This window comes from Symphalangus syndactylus, chromosome 22 (genome assembly GCF_028878055.3).
Source record: "Symphalangus syndactylus isolate Jambi chromosome 22, NHGRI_mSymSyn1-v2.1_pri, whole genome shotgun sequence".
NCBI lineage: Eukaryota > Metazoa > Chordata > Mammalia > Primates > Hylobatidae > Symphalangus > Symphalangus syndactylus.
In genome coordinates, this window is record NC_072444.2 from 34878938 (window position 1) to 34895898 (window position 16961).

The following is a 16961-nucleotide window of genomic DNA, read 5'->3' on the forward strand; positions in this document are numbered from 1 at the left end:
GTGGCCCAGTGGAGGTGAGAGGCCACACAGGGTGAGGAGAGGGTAGCATATGGTGGGTGGAAGCAAGGATGAGAGACTGGTTACACAGGAGATAATCAGAGCCAGGGTCCTCACTCCCAAAGCAGGAGGCCCCTCATTCGGAACAGGTTGAGCCCTGTAGTGTTGGCCTGGACTCAGAGTAAACACGTGGTGCCCAAGAAAAACAGACAAAAACGCCCATGAAATTGTGTGTATACATATGCGTGTGGGCACGTACATAGATGTGTTCCCTTGCTCCGCCAGCTGCAATGACACCCCAGTAGCAATGAGCACATCCGGAGCCAGATCCCGGGCTCTGCATGACATTCTCCCACAATGAACCAGGCTGCCAGCAGAAATAGCTGGGTTCAGGCTGGGGCAGGGAGAATACAACAGGGCCCTGGAGCATCTCGTGCCAGAAAGAAAGGGCTCCAGGAATGACGCGGACAGGTGAAGTGGGAGGGAGAGTGAAGGGTGGGACGGCGTGGGCTCCCTGTCTGGTGGAGGCTCCCCTAGGTAGGGGGAAGCGCCTGCGGGAGGGCAGGCGGCGGACGCATCTGGAAGTCGCACTTACTGTGTGTCCACTTTCTCACACAAGCACCATGCACACAAAACGAGAAGGAAAACGTCAGCTTAGAGATGCGGGTGGTGTCCCAGGGTGTGGAGAGAGTAGAAGGTGGGAAATAGGCGTTGGGGGTGGCATGGCCCCTTGAGGTTGTGGCCCTGGTTGAGGGGAGGCCCAGTGGATGAGGTTGGGTCTTTCTCCCCTTCAGCTGTGCTGGTGCAGGCCTGGAGGAAAACGGACGCCAGGTTTGGTGTGGAAGGGGAGCTCGGAGGGGATGAAGGCCCAGGCGGGTGGAAGGTGGTGGTTGAGGACCGGGGGGCAGGGCGCTGGCTGGGGAGGAGCAGAGTGAAGAAACCGGGGGTGAGGGGCGGCCGGAACTCAGCTGGAAAGACAGCAGGAGGCGGTGGGCACAGGGGCGGGTTCCATGGACGTTCTGGAGGCTTCTGAGGACACCAAGCCTGGAAGCCAGGACATGTGGACTTCTTGACTTCGTTCCCCTTCCTCACTTGGGGGTCTCCAGTCCCTGCTGTCCACTGCTCAGCGGCTCGGGAGGGGTCCGCGGCCTTCCCCCGACACTCCCGCCCACCGGCCCCCGCCCCTCCCAGGCGGCCCTGCCCGCAGCAGCGCGAGGAGCCACGGGGCGCTGCCCTTCTCCGCAGCCCGAGGACCACCTCACACGCACTGAGCCCAAGCGCGGGTCTCTGCCCGTCATCCCCGTCTGAGCTCGCCGCAGTCCCTGCTTGAGAGGCCGGGTGGCACCTGTGCCTGCCCGGGACCCCGATCTGCTAGCGAGGGCTGGTGCCTCCTCTGCAGGCAGCGATCTCGCCCGCGGTGCCCCCACCCGCCCCGTCCCTGGAGGGACCGCCCCCGCCCGCGGCCTTCCCTGCCCCTGCCCTGTCCCTTGAGTGCCCCCGCCCGCCGTTACCCCCCCTCGCCCCTAGAGGAGCCCCCGCCCACGGTTACCCAACCTTACCCTGTCCCCGGAGGGCTCCAAGCCCGCGTTCCCCCCGCCCCGTCCCAACTTCGAGGGCCCACTGCCCCGGTCCCCATCCCGCCCGGTCCCCGCAAGGCCGGGCCGCCGGGGGTCTCCCGGGGCAGCGGTCCCCGAAGGCAGCAGCACGGCCCCTTTAAGCCGCTCGGACACGCGCTCGGGGCCCGATGCGGTTTGGAAGCGCACAGGCGTGCGCGTGCCCGTCGGACCTGGCGAGCGCGCCCGACGCGCGGCGTGCGTGGTGACGCGAGCGCGTGGGGTTTCCCGAGGCTGCGGGCAGGGGCCCGCCGCGCCCATCCCGATGGCTGGAGGCGTCTGAGGGGCGGACGGAGGAGGAGGCGGCGGCGGCGGCGGAGGCGGCGGCGGAGGCGGCGGCGGCGGCGGCGGCGGCGGCGGGAGCGGGCGCGGGCGGCGAGTGGGGAGCGGGGCCCGGAGTGGAGCAGCCGCCGCGGCGGGACTGGACCGATCCTCGCCGGCGCGCACCTGCCCGCAGCGCCCGCGGAGCGCGCAGCGCGGCCCGAGCGCGACGACCTGCCGAGCGGCGGCCGAGGCTGCGGTGTGGGCGCGTCAGGCCGCGACGAGGGCGCTGAGGTGAGCGCGGCAGCCCCCAGCCCCGGACCCGGGTCCCATTCGTCCACTCGCCCGCCCTGGGGGCGCCCGCCCCGCCCCCACCCCACCCGCCGGCCGGGGCCGCGTCTTCCTCCTCCTCCCGGGTGCGGCGGGCGGCGTCCGAAGGCGGGGGCCGGGGGCTGGAGTCCGAGGTTCGGGTTGCAGGGTCGGGGTCGAGGGCGGGGTCTAGGGAGAGGAGCCGGGGTCCCAGGCCCAAGGCTGTGGGCCGAGTTTCGGCACCGGGGTGTGCGGGGCTGTGTGCGCCGCGGGCGCTTCCCGTGGCGGCGGCCGGGGCCCCGGGGGCGCGGGTCGGGCGGGGCCGGGCCCTGCGTGTGGAGCCGGACGTGGCGCTCGGGCCCGCGGCGCAAGAACAAAGGCCGGGCGGGCCTGCAGGCGGGGCGGTGTCGGCGGCCGGAGCCCCCGCGCGGGCCGCCTATCGGGGTGACTTTGAGGGCCGGGCGGCCGCGGGGTGCGAGCGCGCGGAAGGGAACAATGAAATGGGGAACCGGGCCGCGCCTCGCGGCCGGAGTGGGGATTTAAAGCGGAAGCCGGGCGCGGCGTCGGGAAATGGGAAAATAACGGTTTCGGCCCCTTTCGCTGTGCCGAGCCGCGGAGGCGGCCGCGCTCTGGCCTTGCCCTTCTCCTGCCGAGGCCCGGGTTTGGCCGGCGCCCACTGCGTGTCGACCCGGGGGTTGCGCAGACCCCGGCCCGGCCCCGCGAATGAATGGGCCCGTTGGCCGCGCCAAGATGGCGCTCCCGGAGCTGCCTTTGTGGGGCGGCCGCCGCCGCGCCGAGTTTCGGGGCCCGGTTTGCGATATTCCGAAGGCCCGAAGGTGGGGAAGAGGACAGGAAATACCACAAAGGCTGGGTGTCTTCCTTCTGCCTGGATCGGCTTTTCGGCTGGAAGCGGGATGGGGGTGGGGAGTGGGGAGCTCTGTTGAAAATTCCACAGGGCTGCCGGCTGAGGCTTTTGACTTTTAAGAACCTCCTATATTTTTTCTTGTGAATCGGTAGTTGATTCAAATGGTATTTTAACATTTTTTGTGTCCTTTAAATTACATGGTTAGCATACAGAAGCAGTATCAGCTTTGTTTGTTTAATTCATCTTCATGGAAGCCTTTTTCTTTTTTTTTTTTTTAAGAGATGGGATCTCTGTAAAAGAGATCCTGTTAACCAGGCTGGTCTCGAACTCTGGGGCTCAGGCGATCCTCCCGCCTCAGCCTCCCAAAGTGCTGGGATTAGAGGCCTTAGCCACCGTGCCTAGTCTGTCTTCATGGAAGCTTTTTGTTAGGATTGTGAAATGCGTTTACTGAAGGAAAACGCCGATGTTAAAATCTGTGTTTTGAAAAGGGAGTTGGTGTACATTTACAGTTAGGGTGTACAGTACTGGACTTATGGGTAAATAGTGTAGAAATCGTAACCTATGGTTTTCGTTTGGGGAGCATTGGTTCATTGTATTTTCATGTTGCTATCTGATAACAGTCTCAAATAGTATTAGATGATTAAGCAGTTGCTGGTGAGATTATTAAGAAAATATGAAGATTATTTTTCATGATTAGCAAATGGACGTATTAGTTTTGTGAAAAGTTCCAGTGAACTATGCATACTGAATAAGGTCTTTGGAGCAAGCATTGTTATTGATAAGGTTTTTGCATAAGTTATTTTCTAATCTGAAGTGATAGTCTTTTGGGAGAGGGAGGAGCTCTTTATTGAAAGTAAGGTTTTAATTTTCATGCTATTGAGATATATAGTCTATTCTGGATTCTTTGGGAAAGTATATATATCAAGAAAGTGAATAGGCGGTTCTTTCTTTGCTAACGCTGGGTGCGAGGCTGGGGATGGAGCTGGTGCCACTGACATGGAGACAGGTCTGAGAGCCTCCTAGGGTAGGACTGAGTGGTGGGTTTTGGCTTGGTTTATGGTAAGGCACAACTTTCTTTATTTTTTGAGATGGAGTTTCGCTCTTGTTGCCCAGGCTGGAGTGCAATGGCGCGATCTCGGCTCATTGCAACCTCCGCCCCCTGGTTTCAAGTGATTCTCCTGCCTCAGCCTCCCGAGTAGCTGGGATTACAGCTACCACCACCACACCTGGCTAATTTTTTGTATTTTTAGTAGAGATAGGGTTTCACTGTGTTGGCCAGGCTGGTCTCCAACTCCAGACCTCAGGTGATTCAAATCCCGCCTTGGTCTCCCAAAGTGCTGGGATTACGAGCGTGAGCCACCGCGCCCAGCCGGTAAGGCAGAACTTTCTAATGATTAGAGCTGCACAGAAATGAACTGCAACTGCAGGGTCCAGAGGCTGATCCTGTCAACCCTGGGGGAAGGCTGGACTGCAGGTGTTGGGCGGTGGTCCCAGGTTACGAGCATTTGGTTTCATCGGCACTGAAAGTGCTCCCCCCGCCCTGCCTTTTTTTTTTTTTTTTTTTTTTTTATGAGATTGAGAGTTTGGAAAACCAGTTAAATTCTGAGGTGCCTGTGCCCCCTCCCAGTTAAGTGTGCGCTGCCCAGGCCCAGTGTGAGGATGACATTTCATTTTCTGCGGGAACCTTTCAAGATGAGTCTTATAGAGGAAACTGTTCCAACATGAAATTTCAGCCTTGAATTGACTTTCTCAAAAGAGCACATCCACTGGCCAAAAGCTATTTCTCTCGCAAAATCTGAATTTATGACAGAGCCATAGTTACCTCATCAGAGAAGTACTGACAGTGCTCTTCAGTGATACCTTTAAAATATTTTTATTTTTCTTTGATATCTTCAGTTAATTCTGTTTTTTTGGTGGGTGGGAAAGTTGAAGTAAATTTTCTCAGATTTAATTTTAATCTTAGAAGATTCAAGAGGCTGCAGAATAGTGTGTGGTTTTTTTGTTTGTTTTTAAGAGTAAAACCCACTGGGTGTGGTGGCTCACGCCTGTAATCCCAGCACTTTGGGAGGTGGAGGTGGGCGGATCCCATGAGGCTGGGAGTTTGAGACCAGTCTGGCCAACATGGCGAAACCTCGTATCTACTAAAAATATAAAAATTAGCCGGCATGGTGGTGGGCGCCTGTAATCCCAGCTACTCGGGAGGCTTAGGCACGGGAATCGCTTGAACCCAGGAGGCAGGGGTTGCGGTGAGCCGAGATTGTGCCACTGCACTCCAGCCTGGGCGACAGAGTGAGACTGTGTCTCAAAAGAGTAAAACCTCTGTAAATCCTTTTGATGCCCAATGACTTTGATTTCAAAGCTTGTATCATCTAGGTAGATTTATATTGATCACTTGAGAAATAGAATTTGAGAAGTTAATTTATTTCTCAAAGGAGATGTTGTACTACCCTGCAAAAGTACCAGAGCTTTGTTCTCTTCCCTTTGCTTTGCTAAAAATTTCTGGGTCTTTTGGTTTATTTTATGTGTGTTGGTCCACTGGAAAAGTTGTAGCTTTGTAGCTAAAAACAGCTTTGATAAAAGGATGAAAAAGATCTTAAGGGCATCTCTAGACTCCTCTACCATCAGTTGACTTTTTGTACCTAATACTTTAATGAATAACATTGATATTATTTTAGAAGTGCAGTGTTGGCATTTATTATAGTTTCATCGTTGGATTGTTTTTCTCTGCCCAAAAGATTTGGCTCATGTTGGTTTCTAAATTGGATTACATTCTTACTGTCTGTGACTTTGGCTTTAGCATTAGTGGATTGGTAATAGATATTCTCAATTTTTAAATCTGGCTTGACCATATGGCAGGCCATGTTATTTTGAAACCCCTATTTAGTGTTTCAAAAATTTTTAGAAAATTTTAAACTGGTTTGACTGGGCGTGGTGGCTCACGCCTGTAATCCCAGCACTTTGGGAGGCTGAGGCAGGCGGATCTTGAGGTCAGGAGATCGAGACCACCCTGGCTAACACGGTGAAACCCCGTCTCTACTAAAAATACAAAAAATTAGCTGGGCGTGGTGCTGGGCGCCTGTAATGCTAGCTACTCAGGAGGCTGAGGCAGGAGAATGGCAGGAACCCAGGAGACGGAGCTTGCAGTGAGCCGAGATCGGCCACTGCACTCCAGTCTGGGCGACACAGTGAGACTCCGTCTCAAAAAATAAAAAAAAAAATTTTAAACTGGTTTACATTCTGATTTCAGGTTTGCATTTCTTTTTTTTTTTTTTTTTTTTTTTTCTTTTTTTTTTTTGAGACGGAGTCTCGCTCTGTCGCCCAGGCTGGAGTGCAGTGGCGCAATCTCGGCTCACTGCAAGCTCCGCCTCCCGGGTTCACGCCATTCTCCTGCCTCAGCCTCTCCAAGTAGCTGGGACTACAGGCGCCCGCCACCACGCCCGGCTAATTTTTTTGTATTTTTAGTAGAGACAGGGTTATCACCGTGGTCTCGATCTCCTGACCTCGTGATCCACCCGCCTCGGCCTCCCAAAGTGCTGGGATTACAAGCGTGAGCCACCGCGCCCGGCCAGGTTTGCATTTCTTAAGAGTGGTTGGAGAGATTATGAAGTAGACAATTCAGTTAAGTGTTTGGTTTAGGAACATAGAATGAGGAGATAAAATAAATTTAAAATGGAAACTATCAGAAATAGTTTATGAAACTGCAGTATTCAATATTACTGAAAGAAAAAGCAGGGCAAATGTATATGGGAGTGAGTGTGTATGAAGAGAGAGAGAAATGCAACATCACATCAGCTGCTCTGGGAGAGGGACAAGAGCACCACCTCTTTCAAAGCTATGCATTTTGTTCTAGAATTTTGATTGAGGAAATAGAGACAATCTATAGACATTTGAGTTTGCTAGTGGATTAGTGGAATGCTGAAAGCTTTTTTTTTTTTTTGAGACAGAGTCCCACTCAGCCACCCAGCCTGGAGTGCAGTGGCGCAATCTTGGCTCACTGCAACCACCGTCTCGCGGGTTCAAGTGATTCTGCAGTCTCAGCCTCCCAAGTAGCTGGCATTACAGGCACCTGCCATCAGGCCCAGATTACTTTTTAAAATTTTATTTTAGTAGAGACGGGGTTTCACCATGTTGGCCAGGCTGGTCTTGAACTCCTGACCTCAGGTGATCTGCCTGTCTGAGCCTCCCAAAGTTCTAGGATTACAGGTGTGAGCCACCGTGCCCTGCCAGAATGCTGAAAGCTTTTTTAAACCTTTTAGCCTCTTGTTCTTGTGGCAGTGCCTACCGTTGGGTGTCATGGTAATCAGTGGAAATTACTCCTAGCTTTCAATGGTAGAAAAGCTTTCTGTTTTATAGAGCAATGTTGCTTGCTTTCTTTTTTTTTTTTTTTTTTTTTTTTTTAAGATTAAGTGGGCCGGGCACGGTGGCTCACGCCTGTAACTGCAGCACTTTGGGAGGCTGACATGGGTGGATCACGAGGTCAGGAGATCGAGACCATCCTGGCTAACATGGTGAAACCCCGTCGCTACTAACAAATACAAAAAAAATTAGCTGAGTGTGGTGGCGGGCGCCTGTAGTCCCAGCTACTTGGGAGGCTGAGGCAGGAGAATGGCGTGAACCCAGGAGGCGGAGCTTGCAGTGAGCTGAGATCGTGCCACTGCACTCCAGCCTGGGCGACAAAGCGAGACCCCATTTCACACACACACACAAAGATTAAGTGAAAGTATTTCCTTATTTATGTCTTCTTAAATTAGAATCCTGAGGAAGACCCATTTTTTAAAAGCGTACTGATTTAAAAGACCAGATTAAGATTATCTAAGATAATTCCTTTTTTCTTTTTTTTTTGAGATGGAGTTTCCTTCTTGTTTCCCAGGCTGGAGCGCAATGGCGCTGTCCTGGCTCGCTGCAACTTCTGCCTCCCGGGTTCAAGTGATTCTCCTGCCTCAGCCTCCCAGGTAGCTGGGATTACAGGTGCCCGCCACCATGCCTGGCTAATTTTTGTAGTTTTAGTAGAGATGGGGTTTCACTATGTTGGCCAGGCTGGTCTCAAACTGCTGACCTCAAGTGATCCGCCCACCTCGCCTCCCAAAGCGCTGGGATTACAGGTGTGAGCCACTGCACCCAGCTTAATTTTTAAGTTTATTCTGTTGAACCTGTTTTGCCATTGATAAAATATTTTTATGATTTAATAATTTGTTGCTCCAAACTTACTAATGCATTTTATCAAGAGAGGACTTTATGTATTCATTCACCTATTAGAATTGGAATACTGGCCGGGCACGGTGGCTCACGCCTGTAATCCCAGCATTTTGAGAGGCCCAGGCGGGTGAATCACGAGGTCAGGAGATCGAGACCATCCTGGCTAACACAGTGAAACCCCGTCTCTACTAAAAATACAAAAAATTAGCTGGGCGTGGTGGCGGGCGCCTGTAGTCCCAGCTACTCAGGAGGCTGAGGCAGGAGAATGGTGTGAACCCGGGAGGCAGACCTCGCAGTGAGTGGAGATTGCGCCACTGCACTCCAGCCTAGGCGACAGAGCAAGGCTCCGTCTCTCAAAAAAAAAAGAATGGGAATACTAAGGGCATCAGTGGAATGTATTCTTGTTTACTGGTGGGTAATCATGTCTCCATGCATGTCTGTGGGCAGTCCTGTAGCACTTAGAAAATATATTCCTATGTTGATTACAGACACTCAACTTCTGCCGAGTGTTGTAGTTAATAAAACTTAAAAAATTCTGGGCTGGGTGTGGTGGCTCACGCCTGTAAACTGAACACTTTGGGAGGCCAAGGTCAGCGGATCACCTGAGGTCGGGAGTTCAAGACCAGCCTGACCAACATGGAGAAACGCTGTCTCTACTGAAAATACAAAATTAGGCCAGACGCGGTGGCTTACGCCTGTAATCCCAGCACTTTGGGAGGCCGAGGTGGGCGGATCACCTGAGGTCAGGAGTTCGAGATAAGCCTGGCCAACATGGAGAAACCCCTCTCTACTAAAAATACAAAAAATTAGCTAGGCATGGTGATGCATGTCTGTAATTCCAGCTACTCGGGCGGCTGAGGCAGGAGAATCGCTTGAACCCGGGAGGCGGAGGTTGCAGTGAGCCGAGATCGTGCCATTGCACTCCAGCCTGGGCAACAAGGGCGAAACTCCATCTCAAAAAAAAAAAAAAATAGGCCAGGCACGGTGGCTCACACTTGTAATCCCAGCACTTTGGGAGGCCGAAGTGGGCGGATCACGAGGTCAGGAGATCGAGACCACGGTGAAACCCCGTCTCTACTAAAAATACAAAAAATTAGCCGGGCGTGGTGGCGGGCGCCTGTAGTCCCAGCTACTCGGAGAGGCTGAGGCAGGAGAATGGCATGAACCCAGGAGGCGGAGCTTGCAGTGAGCCGAGATCGCGCCACTGCACTCCAGCCTGGGTGACAGAGTGAGACTCCGCCTCAAAAAAAAAAAAAAAAAAAAAAATTAGTCGGGCATGTTGGCACATGCCTATAATCTCAGCTACCCCGGAGGCCTAGGCAAGAGAATCGCTTGAACCTGGGAGGCGGAGGTTGCGGTGAGCCGAGATTGTGCCATTGTACCTCAGCCTGGGCAACAAGAGTGAAACTCTGTCAAAAAAATAAAAAATAAAAAAAAATAGGCCGGGCGCGGAGGCTCACGCTTGTAATCCCAGCACTTTGGGAGGCCGAGGCGGGCGGATCACGAGGTCAGGAGATCGAGACCACGGTGAAACCCCATCTGTACTAAAAAAATACAAAAAATTAGCCGGGTGTGGTGGCGGGCGCCTGTAGTCCCAGCTACTCGGAGAGGCTGAGGCAGGAGAATGGCGTGAACCCGGGAGGCGGAGCTTGCAGTGAGCCAAGATTGCGCCACAGCACTCCAGCCTGGGCGACAGAGCGAGACTCCGTCTCAAAAAAAAAAAAAAAAAATTCCGGACACTTTCTAATTAGATGAGCATATCAAAAGATTCTACAATAGGTTTCAGAAATTTTCTCATAGGAATTTTAAAATAATTCCTAAAATCTAGGGAGGGAGAGAAATTCAGTAGTTTTCAAAAGGATTGGCACTGTCTGAGTTAGAGCCCAGCTCAGCTCTGTCGCCTCACTGGCTGATTTGCAGTGTTAGGACTTTTATTCGCACTGAAAATCAAGATCAATTCAACTTCTGCCCTTCCACTCCACAGGAGCTTTCTGTCCTCCCTGAGCCTGCCTTAATTTAGGCCACCTGCAGTGTTAGGACTTCTGTGTCTGTCCTTACCTGTGAAACAGGCTCCTAGAGCCTCCTTCATGGGGTCATTGTGAGGATTAAATGAGTCCTGATGGGGGCACTGATAACAGCTCTGTGCAAGGATTAGCCATTTATGTTGCTGATGGCCTTGCTTTGTAAAAATTTCTTTTATGGCAAGGTTAAAAAATGTTATAAGATGACAGTTTACTGAGATTTTTCTTTTTTTCTCCATGGTTCCAGAAGAATATTAATTCAGGATGTGGAACATGCATATTAGCTATCTTTGCAAATCCCTGTCATTTATTTACTGCCTCACTTTCTGCTAAATCTCTCATATCCTTATCTTTTCTTGAAAGGTTTTCTTTTTTTTGAGACAGGGTTTTGCTGTGTCACTCAGGCTGGAGTGTGGAATGTGATGGTATGATCATGGCTCACTGCAGCGTGGATCTCCTGGGCTCATATGATCTTCCTGCCTCAGTCTCACAAGTAGCTAGGACCACGGGCACATGCCACCGTGCCCAGCTAATTATTGTTTGTAGAGACAGGCTGGTCTCCAACTCCTGGGTTCAAGTGTTCTCCTGCCTTAGCCTCCCCAAATGTTGGGATTATAGATGTGAGCCATAGTAACCTGATCTTAAAGGCTTTCCTTTACCTTTATAGAATAATCTTGAACTGTGCCTCATTTTTGAAAACTGGTAAGTTTATGTCCTTTTTTTTTTTTTTTTTTTTTTTGAGACGGAGTCTTGCCCTGTCACCCAGGCTAGAGTGCAGTGACGTGATCTTGGCTCACTGCAACCTCCACCTCCTGGGTTCAAACAATTCTCCTGCCTCAGCCTCCAGAGTAGCTGGGGTTACAGGCACCCACCGCCATGCCCAGCTGATTTTTGTGTTTTTAGTAGAGACGGGGTTTCACCATATTGGCCAGTCTGGTCTCAAACTCCTGACCTCATGATCTGCCTGCCTCGGCCTCCCTAAGTGCTGGGAATACAGGCATGAGCCACCACGCCCTGCCCATTTATGTTCATTTTTTAGATAATTCTCCTCCTCCCATTTATGAAGCTAGATTTTTTTGAATTTCACCAAAATTTGTTGATGTCCCTTGATTTGCTGACTAGGGACAATAATTAAATGTTTTCCACTTATTTTTATAAAAACCGTAATGGTGATTTGTTTAACAGATTTTTGTTTGTTTGTTTGTTTGTTTTTTTTTTTTGAGACGGAGTCTCGCTCTTTCACCCAGGCTGGAGTGCAGTGGCGCAATCTTGGCTCACTGCAGGCTCCGCCCACCGGGGTTCGCGCCATTCTCCGGCGTAGCTGGGACTACAGGCGCCCGCCACCTCGCCCGGCTAATTTCTTGTATTTTTAATAGAGACAGGGTTTCACCGTGTTAGCCAGGATGGTCTCGATCTCCTGACCTCATGATCCGCCTGCCTCGGCCTCCCAAAGTGCTGGGATTACAGGCGTGAGCCACCGCGCCCGGCTGTTTAACAGATGTTGACTTAGCACCTTCTCTCTCTCTCTTTTTTTTTTTTTTTTTTTTTTGAGATGGAGTCTTGCTCTGTCACCCAGCTGGAGTGCAATGGCACGATCTTGGCTCACTGCAACCTCCTCCTCCCGGGTTCAGGCGCTTCTCCTGCCTCAGCTTCCCAAATAGTTGGGATTACAGGTGCATGCCGCCACGCCTGGCTAATTTTTTTTGTATCTTAGTAGAGGTGGTGTTTCACTGTGTTGCCCATGCCGCTCTCGAACTCCTGAGCTCAGGCAATCCACCCGCCTTGGCCTTCCAAAGTGTTAGGATTACAGGCGTGAGCCACTGTGCCTGGCCCCAACTTAGCACCTTACTGGGTGCTGAGGCTGTGATCCATAATAGAAGGTATGTGATCCAGGGCCTTGCTGAATTCATGGTCTAATAGGGAGCCTGACACGCAGGCATAGAGTGGAGGGCAGTGGCTGTGGCTCCCAGGGACACCACCCTGTCTAGAGTTTAGTGGCAGCTTATAAAAAAGCTTTAAGTTGAGACCTGAATTGGAGTCTGTCTGGCAGGCAGGTGGGGATGGAGGGGAGGGGTGCATCTTAGGCTGATGAGATGGTGTGTTTTTCATCCGGCAACCAACTGGTCTCCTTCGCTGTCTCCAGCACCCCGCACAATGTTGTGTGCCAGGTGCTCAGTAATTATTTATCAAGCGCTTAAGAGCACAGCACATCCAGGGACGGAAGTTCCAAAGGGCTGGGAGAGTGGTTAGAACTGGAAGCCAAAAGGTTTAGAGCCTGGATAAAGAGCTTTTACCTTGAGGCCGGGCACAGTGGCTTATGCCTGTAATACCACCACTTTGGGAGGCCAGGGCGGGCAGATCACTTGAGGTCAGGAGTTTGAGACCAGCCTGGCCAACATGGTGAAACCTTGTCTCTACTAAACATATAAAAATTACTCAGGCTTGGTGGCGCACGCCTGTATTCTCAGCTACTCATTAGGCTGAGGCACAAGGATCGCTTGAATCCGGGAGGCGGAGGTTGCAGTGACCCAAGATCACCCTAGCCTGGGTGGCAGAGTGAGACTCAAAAAAAAGAAAAAAATGAACTTTTACCTCAAGAGCTCCAGGAAGCCTTGAAAGAGTTTTAAGGAGATCGATCTGATGGGGATCATTACTTGGTAGTTGAGCATAGAGTGCTCAGGGGAGGGAGGGGACTCTAGTCGGCAAAGCTGCTGTAGAAAAGGAAAGGGGTCAGGACCAGGGTGATGACTGATAAGACCTGGTGACCGAAGGGAAGGCAAGAGTGGCGAGAAAGATGTAAATGACCACAGGTTTCCGTCTGCCCTCGGGTGGCTGTGGGGCATGATGAGTTTAGTTTGTGCGTGTTGGGTTTGAGGACTCTCTGAGGCATTCTCATGTTTTGCATCGAGGGTACAGCAGGCCTTATACTTTCTCTTCCCTGTCCTTGGAAAACTGCTCCTGGCTGTGTGTTTGCACACAGTTCACTCCCTATCTCCATTCAGGCCTTTGTTCATGTATCCCTTTCTCCGAGGGTGTGCTCTGATCTCATTGATCTCTGCTGCTTTATCCCACTCTGTCTTCATAGCCTGATAATGCTCTTCTCACTTGTTCTAAGCTCCATGGACACAGGCAGTCTGGTTCACTGCAGACCAGCCCCTAAAACGGTACACAGTCATATGTTGACGTAGTGACTCCTGTACCTGTGAATGGGGAGCTCTGGAAGATAGGTCTGGATGGAGGCAGGCCTTTGAGAGTTAGCAACATTTGGGTGATGATTGAAGTCTTGGGAGCAGTGGTCACATAGAGCAGTGGTTCTCAAAGTGTGGTTGTGGACCCCTGGGGGCTCCTGAGACCGTTTCAGGAATTCACTTGGTCAGAACTATTTTCATAATCATATATTTTTTTTTTTGAGACGGAGTCTGGCTCTGTCGCCCAGGCTGGAGTGCAGTGGCGTGATCTCGGCTCACTGCAAACTCCGCCTCCCAGGTTCATGCCATTCTCCTGCCTCAGCCTCCTAAGTAGCTGGGACTACAGGCGCCCGCCACTGCACCTGGCTGATTTTTTGTATTTTTAGTAGAGACGGGGTTTCACTGTGTTAGGCAGGATGGTCTCAATCTCCTGACCTCGTGATCTGCCCGCCTCGGCCTCCCAAAATGCTGGGATTACAGGCGTGAGCCACCTCGCCCAGCCTAGAAAGTAGTTGTTCTTTATAAAAATGTTATGTATGGTAACATGCAGTGGGCTTATTTTCAAATGATAAACATTTTTAGGACATCTCAGTTTTAATTTATAGCATAGTAAATATTGATAGATCAAACCCTCATAAACAAAAGCCCCTGGGGTTCTTAATAGTTGAGGATGAGGCCGGGCGCGGTGGCTCACGCTTGTAATCCCAGCACTTTGGGAGGCCGAGGCGGGTGGATCACGAGGTCAGGAGATCGAGACCACGGTGAAACCCCGTCTCTACTAAAATTACAAAAAATTAGCCGGGCGTGGTGGCGGGCGCCTGTAGTCCCAGCTACTCGGAGAGGCTGAGGCAGGAGAATGGTGTGAACCCGGGAGGCGGAGCTTGCAGCGAGCCGAGATCGCGCCACTGCACTCCAGCCTGGGTGAGAGAGCGAGACTCCGTCTCAAAAAAAAAAAAAAAAAAAAAAAAGTTGGATGTAGAGGGGGCCTGAGCCAAAATATCTGAGCAGCACTGGTTTAGAGAGTGGGCCAGGCCCAGGGCACCTGTGGGGACCAGAGAAGTTCTCAGCTGGAGACGCACCCTGTCCCTGCCCCCGTGTGCAGTACTGTAGGATTGTGCCTTTTCCTGGGGAGGAGAACTGAAGAGATTTGTCAGAGGTGAAGACCCATTGGTGTAGCTTGAGAAGAGGCCCTTGTGTTAGGGATGTGCAGAGGAAGAGAAACACATAAAGGAGTGACCAAATGTTGGGAGACTCTCAGCACTAGTGTCGCGGAGCCCACAGAAGGTATTCTGAGAGCAGAGGGAATGGTCCGAAGTTGGACATGGATTCCTCAGTGGTAGAGATTGCTGAGGGCCAGTGAGTTCCAGTGGGGTGAAGAGAGTCTTCCAGGAAAGTAGTCGGAGAGACAAGTGTGGGGCTAGGGGAGGCTCTGTCTGCATGGATTTTAGATGGGAATACTGACAGGGCAGCGCCCATAAAGGGGAAGAGAGGAGAGATCTTTGGTAAAATGCGTATTCAGGGCCAAAGATGTGCCAAGGAGGGGCAGGTGATGGGCAGTGAATAAGAGATGCCAACTTGCCTTGGTGAGAGGAACGTTATGTATGCAACAGTGGAAAAGGCTGTGTGCCGAAAAAGATGGCGGACGAGTCTGCTGTAGGGCTCTAGGCGTTGCTAGTGCTTCCATGTTGAAAAGGATGGTCAAAATATTTGAGGAGAGAGTAGGAGGACGTGAGAAGACAAACCAGACAGACATCTGGGAAAAGAGGGTTCCAGGCAGGAGAAGCCCCAAGTCAGGGCTGTGCTTGGACTTGGAATTGAAATAAGTCCTGGAAAATTGGTTAATCCCCGCTTGGCATACATATTATGTAAAGTGTGTTGGGAGAGGTACTTGAAGGTTTTCCTGTTGAAATAAATTCCCTACAATCTTAGCCTTCCAGTCCCTGTGCCTGACACTCTCATGGCAGTTGGCGCACTTGGCATTTTGCCCTGTTGAAGATGCCTGTGCCATTAGCTTACATTTGTTGGGTATCTTTCTTGCACCAGGCACCATGCTGAGAACTATGCTATTACTGTGTGGTCCTCACATCAGCTCTGATAGGTGCTGTTAATAGCTCCATCTTACAGATGACTGGATCTACAGGGAGATTAGGCAGTTGGCCGTGGTGACAGTGAACTTGGTTCTTGGGTCATTGCTCCTGGAGCCTGTGCATTATAGACCTGCTGGTGTGAGCTCTTTCTCATTCATCTGAGAAGACTTCTGTGTCTGCATTTGCCTCTTCCTATGTTAGTAAAAGGAACATTTTTCCACTGGAAAACAGTTACCAACAGTTTTGTCAGTGGCTACTTCTATTATACCTTCAAACATGCCTAAATCGGCCGGGCATGGTGGCTCACGCTTGTAATCCCAGCACTTTGGGAGGCCGAGGCGGGCGGATCATGAGGTCAGGAGATTGAGACCACGGTGAAACCCCGTCTCTACTAAAAATACAAAAAATTAGCCGGGCGTGGTGGCGGGCGCCTGTAGTCCCAGCTACTCGGAGAGGCTGAGGCAGGAGAATGACATGAACCCAGGAGGCGGAGCTTGCAGTGAGCCGAGATCATGCCACTGCACTCCAGCCTGGGCGACAGAGCGAGACTCCGTCTCAAAAAAAAAAAAAAAAAAAAAAAAAATGCCTAAATCTTATATAACTCAACACCCAGTTAATCTTGCTATCTGTTCTAGCCATTCTTCTTGTTTTTCTCTCTTTAAACTCCCCAACAGGCAGTCTGTTTCCATTGCCTCCACCATCTATCCTATCCTCTTTCTCTGGAGATCTTGTTCCTGTTGTCTCAATTTTATTTTCAACTTTTTCATTTTGCTAATAAAAATATCTAAAATGTTCATTGTAGTAAATTAGGGGCTGGGCATGGTGGCCCATGCCTGTAATCTTAGCACTTTGGGAGGCTGAGGCAGGAGAATCACTTGAGGCCAGGAGTTTGAGACCAGCCTGGGCAACACAGCTAGACCCTGTCTCTATTTTTAAAAAAATAAATAAAATTTTATAAAAAGGGGAAATTAGGAACATAAAGCAAAAATCTGTAATCTCTCAATCAGGAAATAACCATGTAAGATTATTATATTTCTTCTAGTGTTTTGTATTTCTCATGCATGTGTGTATAGAGATGTTTTTCCTCGGATTGGGGGTCCCACTCTGTGTGTGTGTGTGTGTGTGTGTGTGTGTGTGTGTGTTTGAGACAGAATCTCACTTATTGCCCAGGCTGGAGTGCAGAGGCACGATCTCTGCTCATTGAAACCTCCACCTCCCCAGCTCAGGTGATTCTCCTGCCTCAGCCTCCTGAGTAGCTGGGATTACAGGCATATGCCACCATGCCTGGCTAGTTTTGTATTTTTAGTAGAGATGGGGTTTCACCATGTTGGTCAGGCTGGTCTCGAACTCCTGACCTCAAGTGATCCACCCACCTTGGCCTCTTGAAGTGCTGAGATTACAGGCATGAGCCACCACGCCCGGCC

At 51.3% G+C, this 16961-nt stretch overlaps 1 protein-coding gene across 1 annotated transcript in view; it reads left to right on the forward strand.

Annotated features, from left to right (window-relative positions):
- Positions 1-1929: 1929 nt before the first annotated feature.
- LOC134735654 (short stature homeobox protein 2-like) overlaps positions 1930-16961 on the forward strand; it is a gene marked incomplete at its 5' end in the record, with an annotated part of 53744 nt that continues 38712 nt past the window's right edge. The window contains one exon of the mRNA XM_063632092.1: positions 1930-2165. Coding sequence (XP_063488162.1) covers positions 1930-2165 — 236 coding nt within the window. The remainder of the gene's footprint in view (positions 2166-16961) is intronic.